At 32.0% G+C, this 20,129-nt stretch overlaps 1 protein-coding gene and 1 long non-coding RNA gene across 3 annotated transcripts; one reads left to right on the forward strand and one right to left on the reverse strand.

Moving 5' to 3' along the window:
* Positions 1 to 2,066, forward strand: LOC122295554. Of its 2 annotated transcripts, XM_043104626.1 has the most exons (6): positions 1 to 443; positions 729 to 806; positions 994 to 1,093; positions 1,209 to 1,342; positions 1,484 to 1,731; positions 1,848 to 2,066. In XM_043104626.1, the coding sequence occupies exons 1-5, from the start codon at positions 81 to 83 to the stop codon at positions 1,721 to 1,723; spliced, it is 915 nt and encodes a 304-aa protein (XP_042960560.1). In that variant the 5' UTR covers positions 1 to 80; the 3' UTR covers positions 1,724 to 1,731; positions 1,848 to 2,066. The 2 variants fall into 2 exon arrangements, with proteins under 2 accessions (XP_042960560.1, XP_042960559.1); XM_043104625.1 differs by having other exon boundaries at positions 1,484 to 2,066.
* An 8,013-nt stretch (positions 2,067 to 10,079) lies between these two features.
* Positions 10,080 to 12,117, reverse strand: LOC122295843. The gene is made up of 2 exons (XR_006238292.1): positions 11,743 to 12,117; positions 10,080 to 10,662 (listed from the first exon to the last, which is right to left on the reverse strand). It is a non-coding gene; the product is annotated as an uncharacterized LOC122295843 (long non-coding RNA).
* Between the last annotated feature and the right edge of the window lie 8,012 nt (positions 12,118 to 20,129).

The raw sequence follows: 20,129 nt of genomic DNA on the forward strand, positions 1-20,129 counted from the left end.
AACCAGACCAGAATTTTAAACCAAACAACCTAAAACCTTTTAGAAACTCCAAACTTACAGTACTACAGATTCATAGAAAAATGGCAACCACAAGATTATTACGTAGTTCTAGGCCTTTAAATCTTGGTCTTGCTGCTTCTTCTTCTTCTTCGTCGTCTTTTTCTTTGTCCGGGAAGACGGTGAGGTGCTTAAGCAAGGAGGGCTTTAATGGAGAGAAGATAGTTTCTGCGAATGGCGAGAGGAAATCGGTGGCCGTGGCTTCGAAGGCCGCTTCTGTGGCTGCTCCGGAGAGAATAGTAACCTCTGCACCGGGAATGAGTTGGGGAATATTGGATTTTGATTCTCTAATTGTGGCAAATGTTAGCCATGCTGTGGTGATTCTAGTGAGGACGGCCGTGAAGCAGAAGCGGCGGAAAATGTACATCCAAATGTTTCTTGAAAAGGTAGGCCAATAATCTCTTCCTTTTTGAGCATCTAAGCACCTGTATATCTTGTTCATGGCTGGTTTATCTTGTTCATTTATGGGGTTTACCTGTTCATGATGAAATGTCAATTAGCTTCATTGTGGGTACCCCAGAGATAATCATCACATACAGTTTATAGCTACATAATTACGAACATTGGCCAACATGATAATTGAGTTTCCTAGGATAACCTCGATCAGATTAATCGATGGGACAGTTTATAATGTTTTTCTTTTTCATTTTTTCTATATGATCAATGTGCAGGCAATAGTTGATTGCCGATTCTTTACATTACTTGCTGTTGCGGGATCCTTACTCGGTTCGGTTTTGTGTTTCCTTGAGGTAAGAAACTACTTTGCTCATTAACTTTCTGGCGAAAGCCCAAGACAATGACATCTTATTTTGTTTCTTTTATAATTATCTTTTACGTTCTAATCCTTAACTCAAGCACAAACAGTACCATGCATGGGATTCTAACAATATTCTTTCCAGCTTTATAATGACAAAGACATTCTACGTTGCCTTGCAGGGTTGCTTTACCATCGTAGAATCATATTTACAGTATTTCCATTCGTTGTCACATAAGGCGGATCAAGGACATGTGATGCAGCTACTTATTGAAGCCATAGGTCTCTCTCTCTCTCTCTCTCTCTCTCTCTCTCTCTCTCTCTCTCTCTCTCTCTCTCTTGTTTGTTGTGGTTCTATTGCTGATCAACTACATATATATGTTTATCATTCTTGCAGACATGTTCCTCATAGGAACCGCCATGCTCATGTTCGGGATGGGTTTGTATGTCATTTTTGTTGGGAAAAAGACAATGACAAAAGAAGGGCCACGGCTTTCCGGATCAAACTTATTCGGGCTCTTCTATATGAAGGTAACCTTTCAGACTCTTTACCATATATATTCACATACTTTCAAAGAACATAAATACGTTCTTTTCAATGTGTCAGTGATATCAAATTATACTGAACTTCCATGCATATATGTGATTTCTGTATCTTATTCCTTCATGCAGACGCTTCCAGCGTGGGTTGAGAAGCAATCAGTTTCACAAGCCAAGTCGAAAATCGGCCATGCTGTGATGATGATACTTCAAGTGGGAGTGTTGGAGAAGTTTAAGAACGTACCTATGGTTACTGGGGTGGATCTTGCCTGTTTTGCAGGGGCTGTGCTAATTTCCTCAGCTAGTATCTTCCTTCTCTCAAGACTCTCATCTACTGTCGGAAGTATTACTAGTACTATGCAAGGAAGATAGATATATAGGTAGCCAATGCATGGTTAATCACAGGCCTCAGGCGATATTTATGGTTAATCACATAATATTCTTTCATTATCATGAAATGTATATATATATTTATAAATACATATGGATGGTTCAGATCAGTTATGTTAAGAGACGTTGGAATACGCACAGAGGATGGAGGAAGAAGAAGAAGTAGAAGTAGAAGAAGAAGAAGAAGAAGAAGAAGAAGAAGAGCCTCTAAGCTCTCTCTATATATAGAAATTTAATTAGTTTCGATCAATTTATCAGAATATGCAAGGAAGAGAAAATGTATTCCAAAATGTATTGAAAAATGAATTACGTCTCTGTTACAATCTGTTCAAGTCTATTTATATACAAACTAACTAACTTAACACTAACTTAACTAAACCTCTTCTACACGTGGCTTCTACACGTGGCTTACTAACTTAATACTCCCCCTCAAGATGGAGTGTAAATGTCAATGACACCCATCTTGGAAAGAATACTAGAAAAAGAATTAAAACCGAGAGGCTTAGTTAGTATATCTGCTAATTGATGAATGGATGAAACATGCAAAGTCTTCATGGTTCCTGCCAAGAGTTTTTCCCGAACAATGTGACAATCTATGTCAATATGTTTAGTTCGTTCATGAAAAACAGGGTTGGCAGATATGTGGACAGCAGCCTCATTATCACAAAAAAGCAAAGCTGGTTTGGTTTGGAAAATAGACAGATCTTTGAGCAAGTGTTGCAGCCACGTTATTTCACATGTAGTAGTTGCCATCGCACGATATTCAGCCTCTGCTGTGGATCTAGACACCGTGTTCTGCTTCTTGGATTTCCATGAAACAAGTGATTGTCCAAGGAAAATACAAAAACCGGTGATTGACTTCCTGGTGTCTCTACAAGCAGCCCAGTCTGCATCACAAAAAACCTTGAGTTGCAAGTCACTTGATGAAGAGAAAAATATTCCTTGGCCAGGATTGTGTTTGATGTATCTCAACACTCGATGAGCTGCTGCCAAATGAACATCAGTAGGTGCTGCTACATACTGGCTTAAGATTTGAACTGCAAATGACAAATCTGGTCTCGTTATTGTCAGATAAACAAGTCTACCCACTAATCTTCTGTAACAGAGTGGATCTTCAAGAGGTGTTCCTTCTATTTTTGAGAGTCTAAGATTTTGATCCATCGGAAATGAGGCAGGTTTAGATGCTAGGTACCCTGAATCTGATAGTATTTCTAAAGCATACTTCCTCTGTGAAACAGCTATCCCTTTTGCTGATCTTGCAATTTCAAGACCAAGAAAGTACTTCAAAGCTCCAAGATCTTTGAGCTTGAATTGAGAATGAAGAAAAATCTTTAAGTCACTTACTGCTGAATCATCATTGCTGGCGATGATGATATCATCGACATACACCAACAGAGCAATGAATGAACTGTTTTTCTGTGTTGTAAACAAAGTTGGATCAGCTGAGGATTGGATAAAACCATGTTTCAACAGAGCAGTGGAAAACTTAGAAAACCACTGCCTTGATGCCTGTTTTAGGCCATATAAAGATTTGTTGAGTTTGCATACAAGCTGGTTAGCATAGTCTGACTTGACAGTGGGCATGAACTCCCCCTTGGCTGCAGCACTATTTTGATTACAATAAAAACCTTGAGGAAGAGACATATAAACTTCTTCTTCTAAGTCTCCATGCAAAAATGCATTGTTGACATCTAATTGGTGCAATGACCAGTTTTTAGATGCGGCTATAGCTAAGAGTACCCTGACAGTAACCAGTTTTGCAACTGGTGAAAAAGTCTCCATGTAATCCAATCCCTCTTGCTGTGTATAGCCCTTAGCAACTAATCGAGCTTTATACCTTTCAACAGATCCATTAGAGTTGTATTTCACCTTATAAACCCATTTACATCCAATAGCATGTTTGTTAGGAGGTAAATGAGTAAGTGTCCAAGTTTTATTATCTTCTAAAGCTTTGATTTCAGCAGCCATGGCATCACACCACTGATTGTGTTTAATGGCTTCTCTAAATGAATTGGGTTCTTTATGTGAGGATATAGCAAGTGTGAAAGCTCTATGTGAGGTAGACAGATTGGAATATGATATAAAAGAAGAAAGTGGATATGGAATACCTGAGGATGAACCTTCACTCGAGTTAGATGATGAAGTGGCTTCTGCAGTTTTGGCTAAGCTGCAATGATAATCTGCAAGATAAGATGGCTGCTTATGTATTCTAGTAGACTTTCTAGTTGAGGGAATTATCTCAGGATTTGATGGTGAAGAAACTGGAATTGAAACAGAAACTGACTCAGAATTTTCTGGAATTGAATGAGAAGTAGTCTGAGTTTGAGGATAATCAAAAGTTGCATTATCTGTTTGTGGTATAGGTAGAACAATTGATTTTGTAGGAAGATCATAACCTGTTTTGAATGGAAAAACAGATTCTCGAAATATAACATCTCTGGACAAAAAGATAACATTGGTTTCTAAATCATAGAGTTTATACCCTTTTGTTCCATATGGATATCCAATGAACACACAAGGGTGAGCTCTAGGTGCAAACTTTGAGCGATTATGAGATAGAGTTGATGCAAAACATAGACAACCAAATACTCTAAGATTTGAGTAATTTGGTGGCTTAGAAAATAGAATTTCATATGGTGTTTTATTTGACAACAAAGGTGATGGAGTTCTATTGATCAAATGAGCTGCTGTTAAAATGCACTCACTCCAGAAATTGAGAGGTAAATTGGCATGAAATCTGAGGGATCGTGCCACATTGAGTAAATGTTGATGTTTACGCTCAACTACACCATTTTGTTGAGGTGTAGCTCTACAAGTTTGTTGATGAATTACCCCTTTAGAAGCATAGAAATCTGACATATGAAACTCATTTCCCCTATCAGTTCTAATAACTTTGATATGAATACCAAATTGAGTCTCAATGAGATTAAAGAATGACTGAAGAAGGAATTGAGTGTCAGATTTATTTTTCATTAGATATACCCAAGTACATCGTGAGCAATCATCAACAATTGAAAGGAAATATCTGAAACCAGTGATAGATTCAACAGCAAAGGGACCCCAAATGTCAACATGAATTAAATCGAAAATTTTATTACTGATAGAATCACTCGTATTAAATGGCAATCTTTTATGTTTTGCCAATGGACAAGTATTACAGTCAAAAGTGGAAGAAGTAGTGACATCAGGAAACAATTTGTGAATTATTTGGATCCTTTTTAAGGAAGGATGGCCCAACCTAAAATGCCATAGATCAAAAGAAGAGTTGTTTACAGTAGAATTGACAACAGAAATTTTACTAGAATTAGCAGCAGAATGTATATCAGATGTTTGAAACAAATATAACCCAGCCACTTGTTTAGCCACTCCAATCGTCTTCCAAGAGTGTTGGTCCTGTATGAAACAGAAATCAGCAAGAAAAACAAAACAACATGAATTTTCAGTAAGCTTTTTGACTGATATGAGGTTAAAAGAAAAGGAAGGTACATACAAAACATTATCAAGAATCAATGATTCTGATAATTTGACTGTTCCAATGTGTGTTACTGGAACACAGACACCATTAGGCAATTTTACTGAAGTATTTGCAACAGAGATAGTTGTAGTAAAATGCGAAAGGGAACTGACCATATGATCAGTAGCACCACTATCAACTATCCAAGAATTTGACTTTTTGAGAACATTATCAGGTGAGTTAACTATACCTGATAGACTCAATGGATTTGCTACAGCATTCATTGCTGTTGGTTGTTGTGAGGAGTTTTGAAGAAATGAGAGAAGTTGATTACATTGTTCTTGAGTAAAGGGGAATGGAGGAGTGGAGTTTGGACCATTAGATGCTTCATCAAAGCCATTCGAAGATGCTGAAACTTGATTAACATAAGGTGTTCTTGGCTTTGCATTGTGTCGATACCCTGGAGGATATCCATGTAGTTTATAGCACCTATCAACCGTATGTCCAATGAGACCACAATGAGTGCAAACTGATCGTGATCTTGATTTTTGATAATTCTTGACATTAGTTGAGGAAGTCGATGCAGGGGCCACATTCTTGCTAAACAAAGCAGCAGATTCAGACAAGATTGAAGATCCAACAACTTTCCTTTGTTTCTCTTCTTGAAGAGTAAGAGATAGAACTCTGTCAATGGATGGAATTGGATCCATTAGGAGAATTTGACCCCGAATGTGTGTAAAAGAATCATTAAGGCCCATTAGAAATTGAACAACATATTCATTATTATGTTGATCAATGACTGTCTTCAAAGCTCCACACGAACAACTTGGTTGACAAATACAACTGGGAATAGGCTTAACATTGGAGAATTCATCCCATAAAGCTTTGAGTTTTGTGTAATACAAACTAACTGAACTTTGATCTTGAATTAAGGACGAAAGATCTTTCTTGAGTTGAAAAAGACTCGGGCCATTACCTTGCGTAAACCTAGTCTTTAAGTTGTTCCAGACCTCTGCAGCAATAGAGGAACTGATAACACTTGCAGCAATCTCTTGCGTAAGAGAGTTTAAAATCCAAGAAAGAACCATATTGTTGCATCTAAACCATTGAACATAAAGAGAATCAGATCGATTTGCAGGACAAGAAAAGGTTCCATCAATAAAACCCGTCTTGTTCTTGGCATTGAGAGCCATTACCATCGACCTACTCCAAGTATAATAGTTCTCACCATTAAGAGGTTGAGAAACCAAAACAGATCCAGGGCTTTCTCCATGATGGAGAAAATAAGGATTTGAGAAATCTTCAACAAAGGAACTGGTACGATTAGGATTTGAGAAAATAGGGTTTGCGGAAGCAGAGTTTTCATCTTCTGATACCATATCAGAATATGCAAGGAAGAGAAAATGTATTCCAAAATGTATTGAAAAATGAATTACGTCTCTGTTACAATCTGTTCAAGTCTATTTATATACAAACTAACTAACTTAACACTAACTTAACTAAACCTCTTCTACACGTGGCTTCTACACGTGGCTTACTAACTTAATACAATTAGCATTGAAGAATTAATGGCATGCAGTGCGTATTAATGCACTTGCTGGGATTATATATTTGTACAATTTTTTTGTTCGCCATGGTCCAGAGTATTGTTGGTTTTTTTATTTCTTCTGAGCATTAATATTGATATTAATAATTCTTTTGTAATGAAGTTATTTATATATAGCCAAGAGCCTGATACAATCCGCTTCTCTAAATAGAAAATTTGGATTCGAAACCATCAATGATACACCCGTTGTATAAAAAAAGTTATTTATATATAAAAGTGTTAGAATATTACCATACTTATTATAGAATATATTCATAATATTCTAGTATATACGAAAATATGACTTACTCTTTATTATATTTAGTTTATTATGTAAATCAATCGGTATAATAGATTTATTGCATTTTCATTCTTTCTCTAGCCTCATTCACTTATAAATAGACACATATGTTATGTATTCAAGAGCAATTCAGGAAAACAAAGTAGCTCTCAATTCTCTCTCTTCCTTCTCTCCTCGTCGTCTCATTTTCTATTATATTTTATTTTCGACAAAAAGAAAATTCATCGGGTGGTTACTTCTAGTTTTTCCCTAACATCATGAATAAAGGTAATGATTTCAAATGAATGAATATACGAGATTGAGAGATCATATGCTTCAAGGTGTACGTGTGATTGTATGGTTTTCTTAAGATGATATTCGCTCCCACCAATCTAGATTAGTTGGTGCACGTGTACCATGTTAAGTCATATTGGATCAAGTTTACTATCATCCAACAATCCAATCCATGGTTTAGGGCTAGTTTGGGTACTCTAAGAATACTTCACTACTATTCATTATGTTATCATAACTTTTCACCCATTTTTCATTACTTTTTATTACTATTTAATATTTTATCATTAATTTTTTATTACTTTTATATTACTTTTTTACTACTATTCACAGAATATCTAAAATTATCTCACTACTCAAACACAACCTTAGACTCTAGAGTTTGAACCTCAACCATCCAAAAATTAATGATCAAGATCAGGCACATGATGATAGCATACATTACTATTATTCACTATTTTCATTCGCACATGCAGTACAAAATATTCTACACTTTTCATTTATGTCATTAGCAAACTTTGGAATTAAGATTGTTTGAAAATGAATGGAATAAGATTGAGAGAAAGATTACTTCAAAGTGCGTGCATGATTACACAACTTTTCTTAAGAAAATTTTCAACCCGACCAATCTAAATTAATTGGTTTGAGACCACCAGATTAAGGCAAAATAGACTCCAAGATATAAATGAAGACTAGAAAATATTTTATTGTTTAATTACACCATGCACTTAAGGAAATCAAACCAGAAACCAAAAATCTGACGATTATGGCGGAAAATATCTTTTCCAATCTCTCAAGCTCGTTGCCCGAGTCTTGTCCTCTCTCAAGCCCATCGCTCCCTCTCTTTGTCCTTACCGTCCCTTTTTTCTCTCTGCGCCTCCGTCGCTCTCTTTGTCCTCAAGCCCCCTATCGCTTTCTCACCAAGTTGATATTCGTCACTTAGTTTTATTTGTTTGTCTTTTCTTTGGTTAATTTGGTTGACATTTTGGAAATTTGATGGGAGGCCAGAGGAAAATATTTGTTTGATTTCATTGGCTAGACATATATCTTGGAACTGAAGTCGCCGAAGAACTCAAAAGAAATCCAACGTCTCAGAGCGCGATCGTGGGGTGTGGTTGAAAGAGTCTTCATGGGCTTTGTTGTCTTCATTTTCTTTGTTGGCTTTGAGTGGAAGGTCGCAACGAGAAAGTGCCTCTTCTGGTTTTTCCGCTTCTTCTTCTTCTTAATGTCCTTCTTTTTGTTAACAAGTTTTTGTTAAAGCTGTAGATTGTGAAGAGATCATAGGGAATGTATGAAAAATAAAAAATAATAAAAAAGAAACTTGGAGAGAGAGAGAGAGAGAGAGAGAGATTGGGGAGGTATACATGTGGTTTGTCTGGAGGTAAGCCGAACCCTTGCGAGCTTTTCCTTCTTATATATCTTCTTGGTTTCACAGATTTTGGTCAGCATAAATATTTCTGTTGGAGTTTATGCATGCTTTGGAGACCGACCCACGGGCTGACCTAAGAGATAGCTTTGAGCTTCGGTTGTTTTCATCGAGTTGAGATCTAAATTAAAAATTAAATAAAATATTATTAAAATATATTTTTTAATATTATTTTTATTTTAAAATTTAAAAAAATCAATATGTTTATTTTAATTTTATTTTAAAATTTAAAAAAGTTAAATTATTTATTTTATTTTATATAAAATTTTGAAAAAATTATAATGATAAAAAGAGTTAAATTGAGATAGTTTGTGAAAACAAACAGTTAGAGATTTAGCTTAGAAGAGATGGGCTTGGTAGAGGGTTATTAGCCAATTTTTTTAATAATAGTCAATTTCTTAATTATTAAAAAATAAATAAAATAAATATATAAATAGATATATTTATTAGCCATATTTAAAATTCATACTATCATTTTCCTTTACCTCCATTATATCAAAGAAAGAAACATGCGTGATTTTATTCTATTGTTAGGTGTAAAAATTAGATGTGTACCGGACCGCGTCAGGTCCAAATTAAGAGTCTCTCTTAACCTATACATAATTCTGACCATTAGATCATTATTCTCGATCGTTAGATTGGCTTATTTATGCTAATTGTTTAATTTGGGTCATGTTTAGTTGTAGTAATTTCATTCAAACCATCAATGATCAATTAACTATCCAACGATTCAGATGTAGTCACTAGGTTCTAGGGCCAGCTCAATAGGTTGTAGAGCGAGCACTCCCAATAGATTCTTCATCATATCCTTTAAAATATATCACTAAAATTTACTTTTTCTATTTTACATGCTGACTTTTATAATATGTCATTCATCATTTTATCTATTTTTTTATATCATTTAAATATTATACGTTTTAGTGTTTTTTATTCAATTAAAATATGTTATCTAATTACTAATTATATCCTCGAATCTTTTAATATTAGCAATAGTTCCCCATATATAATGTCATATAATTACATCCTATTTTAAATTAATCTAAATTTATAAACTAAAACAAAATATAAATTAATTCAAAAAATAAAAAGAATAGATTATATAATAAAAATATTCTCAAAGTATATATAATGGAGTTCTTGCACGTCTACAATTATATGCAAACCGATTGGAGTTATATGCTTACTTTTATATATATAGACCGATTGGAGTCACGCCCGCCAACATAGCAGCCCATAGCATAGCAAGAAACATTCAAACATGCTTACTTTTATATACATTCTATTCATTTGCATAATAAAAAGTTTGTGAACAAAGAGAGTTCTTTATGATCACTTTAGAGTCTTGTCTCCATCAGATAAAATTAAAGAAAAGAAATGCCAAAGTAAAACTAGTTCTAATCAATAATGGAGTAATATATGCCAAAGTTGAACCAACCACTTCCACTATCATAAAAGAGTACAAAGGCCACAGCAGCAAAGGTAATACATAATTATTTATAACTTTTCTCTTTTGCAATAGGATAAACATCTACAGATCCCTCTCTAATCCAACAGCATTCACCTTCCATCCTCAAGGCCCTTTTTGCAAGCTCATGAGCCACACAGTTTCCTTCTCGAGAGATAAATCCGATTGTCCAGTTTAGTCTACGAGATACTTTGTATATTATGTCTTCAACTAGCTGCCCCATTCATGCACATGGAGCTTCCTTGTCATATATTTATTTAATTACTTTTTGGGCATCTCCTTCAAACGACACATTCTTGGCATCCAATTCTACCACTAGTTCCATAGCCCTTCCACTTCTGAAGTCTACTTTTATTCTCTGCCCACACGTCACTTACTGCTGGGCAAGACCATAAAACATGTTGTATGGTTTCTTCTCTCCTACAGCAAATTGAGCAAATAGGCTCTTTTACTATATTTTTTTGATATAATCTTTCCTTGGTAGGAAAAATATAGTTCAATACTTTCTACAAAAACTGCTTAGTTGCGTTAGGAACATAATTATTTATAACTAAAGTTAAAAAGAGAGAGTTCTTCATGATCACCTTAGAGTCTCATCCCACTAGATAAAAAGAAAAAAAATGCCAAAGTGGAACCAGTTCTATAATCAATATATGGGAGTAGTATATGCCAAAGTTGAACCAATCACTTCCATTATCATAAAAGGGGAAAAAGGGTACAGTAGCATATCATTCTCCAAGGAAAAAAACACTTTACATATGCATGTGTGAGCATTAACAATATGACACTTCTACAATCATGTTAAAATATAGGCAATTCCACAATATTCATACACGGCATGGAAATAGTTGATATATTCACGAACACTTTCAATCCAATTGTAGAATAGACATGGTCACAAAAATGAGGATTGCCAAACTAAACTTGGATTTGAGGGCAGTTTCTAATTGGGTTGTTTGTTCTGAGAATCATGAGATACAATGTTTTAAACTAATAGAATAAATCAAATGCTATACATATCTTAGAAATATAAAAACTCAAGAAAAACCAGAAAATTAGCCTAACTAAATTGGAGAAACCCAAATGAGAAAGACGAGCATTTTATCAAAAACCCATAAGGGGAAATTAGTTTTGCTCAATACTTGTGACCCATTCAGCCAAGACCCAGATGGACTACACAGTATGTAACCAAATTAAAATGTTCACAACTCTAAAATATTCACAATGGATTTTGTATGCAAACTATCTCTCCCTAGATGCAAACTCTCCCTAAACTCTAAAAATCTCTAGATGCAAACTCTCTCTAGATGTTGTAAAATCCCACAACCATATACTCACGCAAACTCCTAGACCCACATTCTAAGAAGAATAAAGCCAATGCTTTCATGGGTTTTGGAGGGGAGAGAGAGAGAGAGAGAGAGCTTTTCGGGAAAGCCAATGCATTTGACCCATAGATTACTCTGAATCGGAGGAGCAAAGAAAAAATATCTCAATGTTTACCTCAGTTGTGGGTTTCCAGGAATGCTTAACCGTAGAGAGGAGAGCTTGAGCACAAGAACGACCTTGGTCAGCTATGGAGTCCACTAGCGAAGTCGGCGGAAGATGGTGGCTTCTGCCATAGCTCTTTCTTTGGCGCCAAACACAAAGGAAATCGTGGGTATGAAAGAGAGGGCCTGAAATGAAAATAAGAACTTTGGAAGAAATGGAGAAAATCAACAACTGAGGAGAAATAAATTAATTTAAAATGTTTACTAATTAATAGTTTCCACCATATGTAACGGAGTTATTGCAGTAAAGTTTAAAATAAAGATGAAATGAAGGATCCATTAGATGTCACTTTTGCACTAACTTCTTTATATTTTGAAGGTAAGTGTATTTTACAACACCCATTGGAGTACCCTTAGAGACCCTTACTAGATATATTGGACAAAAATGTTGAGACCTTTTTTATGTTTAAAAAAGAAAATTCTCTAAATGTATTTTAATTTTGATTTTTCTATTATGTTTTGATTTCAAAATTATTCATATTATTTTGCAAAGAAAAATTGCAGACTTTTTAATCTTTAGCCCACTTAATCTTTATCTGGAAAGTGTCTATTTATAGAGGTTTTGATCAAATATAATTTTACAAAACGAGACTTAGATTCTTTAAGTTGATGAGTTCAGATTAAAATTGAAAGTTAAATAAAATGTTATTAGAATATATTTTTTAATATTATTTTAATTTTAAAATTTAAAAAAATTAAATTATTTATTTTATTTTATGTAAAAAAAATTATAATAATTAGATAAGTTAAGATAAATTATGAAAATAAACAAGCTCTATCTCTTCAAAGGAGCAGAGACATTTTGTGAATGTTCAAAAAATAGTAAATTATACTATTTATAATTTTTATATTATATATTAAATAATAGTGACAAAAAGTGAGAGTAACCTTAAAACGAGAGTAAGTGAAATAATTATTATGTCTCCGTATGAATACTAGAGAATGAAAATAGGATGACAAGAGTCAAAATAAAGAAATTCCATATAGATTTGGAAACATAATTATAAATGATACTCAAGCCGAAAATACTCATGCTAATAAATTGATGAAACCACACGTTTGTGACGAGAAATAATTCTTACTTAGGGAAAAAAATTTGTTTTACTAAAATTCTTTTTATTATAAAGTAGATCGTGTCAAAATATGCCTAATATCTCTCTAAAATTTCATGTTGAATAATAAAAAAAAAGTATTACTATTGGACTATTTAAAATTTAATGATTCTTTTGATGTAACACTATCATGTGATGCCACATTGTTTATTAAAAATAAAAAAGAGGTCCAAATATATAGAGAAATAATAGTTGTAGTACTGATTGTGTAAGTACCACGCAATCACTTTAAAAAAAATGAATAAATGCGAAATTTATATAGAAAAAAATTATTTTTTTAATAGTGAACTTTAATTTTTTCAAAGTAACTAAACGCTACTTACATACTTCAGGATTATACATAGCATTACTCATATATATATATATATATATATATATAAATAAAAAATAAATTTTAAGTTTATTCTATTTTTTATTTTTGTGTTCTTAATCTTTTAATAAAATGCATAACATTATTCATGAATTTTTTTTTTTTTTACAAGTAACCGTTCTTTTCTTCCTAAATGACACCTTAGAGCATCTTCAATGAATTAGCTAAATGTTAAATCTATCCCATATTTAGTAAATAGACCTCAAAATAACATCATATTAGATTAGTTAAAGTTTAAGTGTAGTGACTTCCAAAAGATTTTTCAAACTTGGAAGTCACTGTAGATAGACCAAATGTGTATTTTATTATTTTTTCTCTTTCTTCCTTCTTCCAACTGCTTCCTTTGTTATTTTGCATGGCTTACAACTATTTGCATAAAACTCAGTTCATATTAAAACTCAGTTAATATTAAATAAATAAAAATTTTAATTATTAATTAGTAATTTAATGTAATTAGAATATTATTACTAATTAGTTTTTTAATCCATAATTTAATTAGAATATAATTATTAATTAACATATAATAGATAAATAGTAAAATATGATAAAATAAAATAAGTACTAGGGACATTACCACAAAACATTAGGCCATCCTATAATCCATTTTCACCATTATCCTCTTCAAAATTACCCACATACTCAAAAGCTGTTTCTTCTACTAGTTCTTCTCCTTCTCAAATTATTAATCCTCCACCTTTATCTCAGCCCTCTGTAACTCCTATTATCTTTAAATCCCATTGGCATCCAGTCTTTCCTATTGAATCAGAATTACAGCATCTATCTGAACCTCAAAAATTACTTGACGCTTTTCTATTACCAGATTGGCATTATGTTCCCCAGAACATTACCAAGACTCAGAACTTTTATGAATTTATTTTAGTAGACACTGATTCTATTATTATCTCTGAAATCCCCTGCTCTTTACAATCTCAACCTTCTCCACCTGCAACTCCGATCATTGCATTCCACAAAGTTACTATTAAACAGGTTCTTACCTTAGAACAGTGGGGAAAAAGCCCGTACTTGACGAGAAGATTTTCTCAGCCATATGATCCTCCTTATTTCGATTACTACGATTATCAACAAGCATGGAACAAAACGTTCTTACGACAGAATAAGAATTTGCGCCATTCCTGGTTTCTCCATTTTGATAAATTACAGGAAATTAAGACTCTACCGCGATGGTTCCTATTATGGTGGGATCAATTTGGACCAGAATCTCTCATTCATGATGAATTATTACGCACATAATGTTGGTTTCCGTGATCGCTATGAATTAAATTGTTTAGAATATAATTTGAGACTTGAATTAAATAATTTACAAGAAAGGATAAAACATCTTAAAGAAAAATAATTATTAATGAAACTAGATTATTGCTCAATGATGGAAAGATATCACGTATATAGAAGTAGGCAAGCTGCAATAGAAGAATTAGAAGATCACTGTAACTTCTTAAGATCTGAAATTAAAAGTTTAAAAAATCACCTAAGTATTCTTGCTTTATAAAAAAAAAAAAAAAAAAAAAAAAAAAAAAAAAAAGAGTAAAAATTCGTTGGTATAGAATTTTATCAACGGTAACCTACATAAAAGAAAATAGAGTATATTGAGAATCTTGTGATGGTAAGCCGTGAAAATCCGTTGGTCAGCCCAATCTTGCCAAGGAGGCTTTAAGGGTGGTCCCGGTGGTGTTCCCTCAAGATCTTAATCTACTTATTTCTCTTTTATATAGGAAATCTTTGCATAAAAATTCTATTTCAATGAATTCTTTATTCAAACCTGAAACATCTACGGTTAACACACCTTTAGAAACTGAAAATGTAAATCAAGAAGATTATAGCATTATAGACATAGAAAGAAATTTACAAGATTGGACAATTCCTAATGTACCTAAAAACCAAATATATAAATATTCAACTTTTTCTTCAAAATTATCATTCCTCACAAATTATACAATTAAAACAGTAGAAAAGACTATTAGCCTAAATAATGATTATGAATCATTACAACTATTAACAAAAGAAGCCATTAAACACCATAAGGAACAGAAATATTCATTTATACATATTGGATTAGTACAAGTGGCTGTAAAACCACTTACCAGAAATGGACTAAATGCTTCAGTATTACTCTGTTTAAGAGATGGAAGACATTATAATTTCCATGATTCATTACTTGGCATGGTTGAATCTAGTTTATTCCAAGGCCCAGTATATTTTAACTGTTATCCTAATTATTCACTCTCATTATTTGACTCTAATATTCTACATGCCTTAACATTAAATATTAAAACAAATGGCTATCATATGATGAAAGGATCACATCCTTTAACTGTAGTATATAGAATCCATTATAAATTAATGAAAACAACATTAGAGCCACAAGCTCTCATTACTAGTCCAAAGGGCTATACATTATTATTACAATCTAGTACACCAAATTCTAGTATACAAATTCTTAAACAAATTCATTGGAATCAGGTTACTCTTCCTAATGAATGGCAATTAGAAAATATTATTCCATTACCGAATGTAGAAAATAATTCTAAAGATGATTTAGATTATATAGATCAAAACCAGGACGGAACAGTCCAAATTGCCTTCCAACCTTTTAGGAGATCATTTTCTCATTATTCTTCTCCAGCATCCTCCAGTTACCATACACCACGATCTACAATTAGTAGGAATAGATCTCAAAATTTTGACAATAGATCTGCAATGACTTCAGTCTCTAGAAATAAAATACAAAATCTAGATACACAAGTCCGGGGAGTTATTCCTGGAAATATTATTGATACACCTGTATATTCAGTCAATCACCCTGATTCAGCATCCTCTTCTAATCCTCATCAGAATAAAGAACCTGAACCTTCTTCTCCAACCTATTCACAGGTAGTTGGAGATGATTCCCAAATATTTACCCTGAGTAAAGAAGAATTCAAAATCAATAAAGAATATCTTAAACAAGATTATATGAAAGAAGAAAATAAGCAGAAAAGACTTTTGTTTTTCTCTACTTTCTCACAACTAGAAAGAGATTATATTCAAATAAAATACTATGAATATTTAGAAAGCATAAAAATTAATATACATTTCTTCATATGGTTTGAAATATATAAATCAAATCAGTTGTCGACTATAAATAGGACCACTAATCAATGGGTTAAAGTAGAAAATAATCAAATTATTTATGAAGAATACCCTCCTTTTGAGGCTATTAAATATAATCAAAGAAATACACAAATATTAGCATCACCAATAAAGAGATTAACTTCTCCAGAAACTAAAAATACTGATAATATAATCCAACAAAATAATTATACTAATTTATATTTAAAAACCATGAGTAAACAATTAGAAAGAATTGAAAACTTAATATCTCCTATTAAAACTCCTGTTAAAGAAGCTAAAGAAATTCCTTTGTTTATTCCCCATGAAATACCTGCTCACTTAAAATCTAGTTTTTCCAAGACTAAAGAAGATTTACTAGAACAGATCTCTAGCAAATTAGAAAAATTAAATATTGATAATAATGCATCCACTTCAAGACAATCTCATATTAATGTATTAAGTAAGACAGATTCACCTGATCTATCTGATTCTGAAATTAATAATCTTGAAAATCAATTTAAAGAATTACAGATAAACAAAATTAAAGGAAATCATAGTGGGCAATTTTATCCTAGGGAATCAGCAACGCATACTTTTACTACTCGAAATTGGTATCCAAGGCCTACCCCTCCGGATATACAATTCGAGGAAAGAGAACATATAGTGAGATCTGCTTTTGCATCAGATGCATTATATGAATGGAATATAGATGGATTATCTGAATATGAAATATTAAATCATTTTCAAGAAATGATTATGGTAGCTAATGTTTATAAAGCCAGTAGAAGATCAGATCATCAGGTAGCACATGTTCTAGTTACAGGATTCACTGGCCAATTAAAAGGCTGGTGGGATCATTATCTTACACAAGAACAAAGAATAAGAATATTAAGTGCCTATAAGCATGATGAAAATCTGCAGGAGATTAAGACAGAAGATGGTCAACCTATAGAAGATGCTGTTAATACTCTAATATTTATATTAACAAAACATTTTGTAGGTGATCCTTCCCAATTTAAAGAAAGAACTAGTGATTTATTAATCAATTTAAAATGTCCTAGATTATCTGATTTTAGATGGTATAAAGATGTCTTTCTAACTAAAGTTATGATCAGAGATGATTGCCAACAACCATACTGGAAGGAAAAGTTCATAGCCGGACTTCCATATTACTTCGCCCAAAAGGTACGAGAATCTTTAGTAAAATCAGATGGTACTATTGATTTTATTAATCTTACGTATGGAGATATAATATCTTCTATTAATAGAACTGGTCTGACTATGTGTAATGATATAAGATTAAAAAAGCAAATGGAAAAAGAAAAGAAATTTGCTACAAAAGAATTAGGTACCTTTTGTGAACAGTTTGGTTATTCTCCATTATTAGCTCCTTCTACAAGACACAAAAAAGGAAAAAGAATTTATAAAACTTATCCAACTAAGAAAAGAAATTATAAGAAACCTTATAAAAAACCCAATGAAAAATCCGTATATAAGAAACCAGTAAAGAATACAAAAAAGTTTAATAAAAAGAAAAAACAAATTGTATGTTATAAATGTGGAAAGGTTGGACATTATGCATCAAATTGTAAGGTTAAAAAAGAAATTAATGAATTAGATATACCTGAAGAAGTAAAAGAAAAATTATTAAATATCTTTATACAATCAAGTGAAGAAGATGAAATTTCTTCAGAAGAAGATGAAATTTACCAATTAAAAGAATCAAGTTTTTCAGAACAATCTTCTGATAACAAGTCAGAAGAAGATGAAATTCATGTTTGTAATTGTTTAGATAGAAATAATTGTATCTGTAATAAAACTATTAACGTATTATCGTCACATGAAGATATTATATTAGAATTAATAGATAAAATTAATAATCCACAAGAAAGAAAAGAATATTTAGAAAAATTAAAAGATACTTTTAGTAATCCCAAGACTTTTGAACTCAATTCAACCCCCTCATCATATGATTTTATGGAAATAGTAAATAGATTTCAATCAGAAAAACAAAATATTACTTTAAAAGATTTACATCAAGAAATTAATGAAATAAAGAAAGAAATTAGAAATTTGAAAGCTTCTAACACCAAACTTGAAGTTTCTAATGAACAATTATTACAAGGAATTATACTATTAAAAATAGATAAAAATAATGATACTCATAAAAAAGAGCAAGGAGAAAGCTCAGTAAAAATTACAAAAGAAGAATCAGATAATTTTATAAACATACTTAATAAAATGAATTTTCAAAAATGGTATACTGAAGTAACTATTTCCATTAATGAAGAATTCTCTTTTTCTGCAATAGCCTTATTAGATACAGGTGCAGATTTAAACTGCATACAAGAAGGAATAATACCCTCTAAATATTTTGAAAAAACAAAAGAAACATTATCTCAAGCTAATGGAGCAAAATTAAATATAAATTATAAATTATCAAATGCGCATATATGTAATAATGGAATTTGCTTTAAAACAACATTCATTCTGGTAAAAAATATCAACACCAAAGTAATATTAGGAAACCCATTTCTTGCTTTACTTTACCCTTTCTCTGTAATAGAAGAAGGAATTTCTACTAAAATATTAGGAAAAGAAATTCAATTTAAATTTTTATTCCCTCCAGTCTCAAGAGAGATTAATTCCTTAAAAGAAGCATCATTGACTAAAGAAATTAATTTTTTAACAAAAGTCAAAATCAAAAGAAAAGAAAAACAAATAAATTTCTTAAAACAAGAATTAAAATACAAAAGGATTGAAGAACAATTAAAAGATCCTTTATTAATCCAAAAAATTAATAATTTCAAAAATATAATTGAAAACGAAGTATGCTCTAATTTACCTAATGCTTTTTGGAGTAGAAAACAACATATAGTCGAATTACCTTATGAAAAAGAATTCTCTGAAAAGAATATTCCTACTAAGGCCAGACCCATTCAAATGAATAAAGAATTATTAGAATTCTGTAAACAAGAAATTAATGATCTATTAACTAAAGGACTTATTAGAAAGAGCAAATCGCCATGGAGCTGTGCTGCTTTTTATGTACAAAAACAAGCAGAATTAGAAAGAGGTGTTCCTAGATTAATTATAAATTATAAGCCTTTAAATAAAGTTTTACAATGGATTAGATACCCTATTCCTAATAAAAAAGATTTATTATCCCGACTTTATGCTGCTACTATATTTTCAAAATTTGACATGAAAAGCGGATTTTGGCAAATCCAGATTGCTGAAAAAGATAGATACAAAACTGCATTTACAGTCCCTTTTGGACATTATGAATGGAATGTTATGCCTTTCGGATTAAAAAATGCTCCTAGTGAATTTCAAAATATTATGAACGAAATATTTACACCTTTCACCCATTTTTCTATAGTTTATATAGATGATGTATTAATATTCTCTTCATCAATTGAACAACATTGGAAACATTTAAATACCTTTGTTCAAATCATTAAACAAAATGGATTAGTAGTTTCATCATCTAAAGTCAAATTATTCCAAGACAAGATTAGATTTCTTGGACATGATATTTATCAAGGAACTATTACCCCAATAAGTAGGGCCATAGAATTTGCTAATAAATTCCCTGATGAAATAAAAGTTAAGCAACAACTACAAAGATTTCTAGGAAGTTTAAATTATGTTGCTGATTTTTATCAAGCACTTAGACCTTTATGTGAACCATTATTCAAGAGATTAAAAAAGAATCCACCTCCATGGACAGAGGAACATACAAATATT

The sequence above is a fragment of the Carya illinoinensis genome, chromosome 15 (assembly GCF_018687715.1).
Source record: "Carya illinoinensis cultivar Pawnee chromosome 15, C.illinoinensisPawnee_v1, whole genome shotgun sequence".
In the NCBI taxonomy this organism is placed as follows: Eukaryota; Viridiplantae; Streptophyta; class Magnoliopsida; order Fagales; family Juglandaceae; genus Carya; species Carya illinoinensis.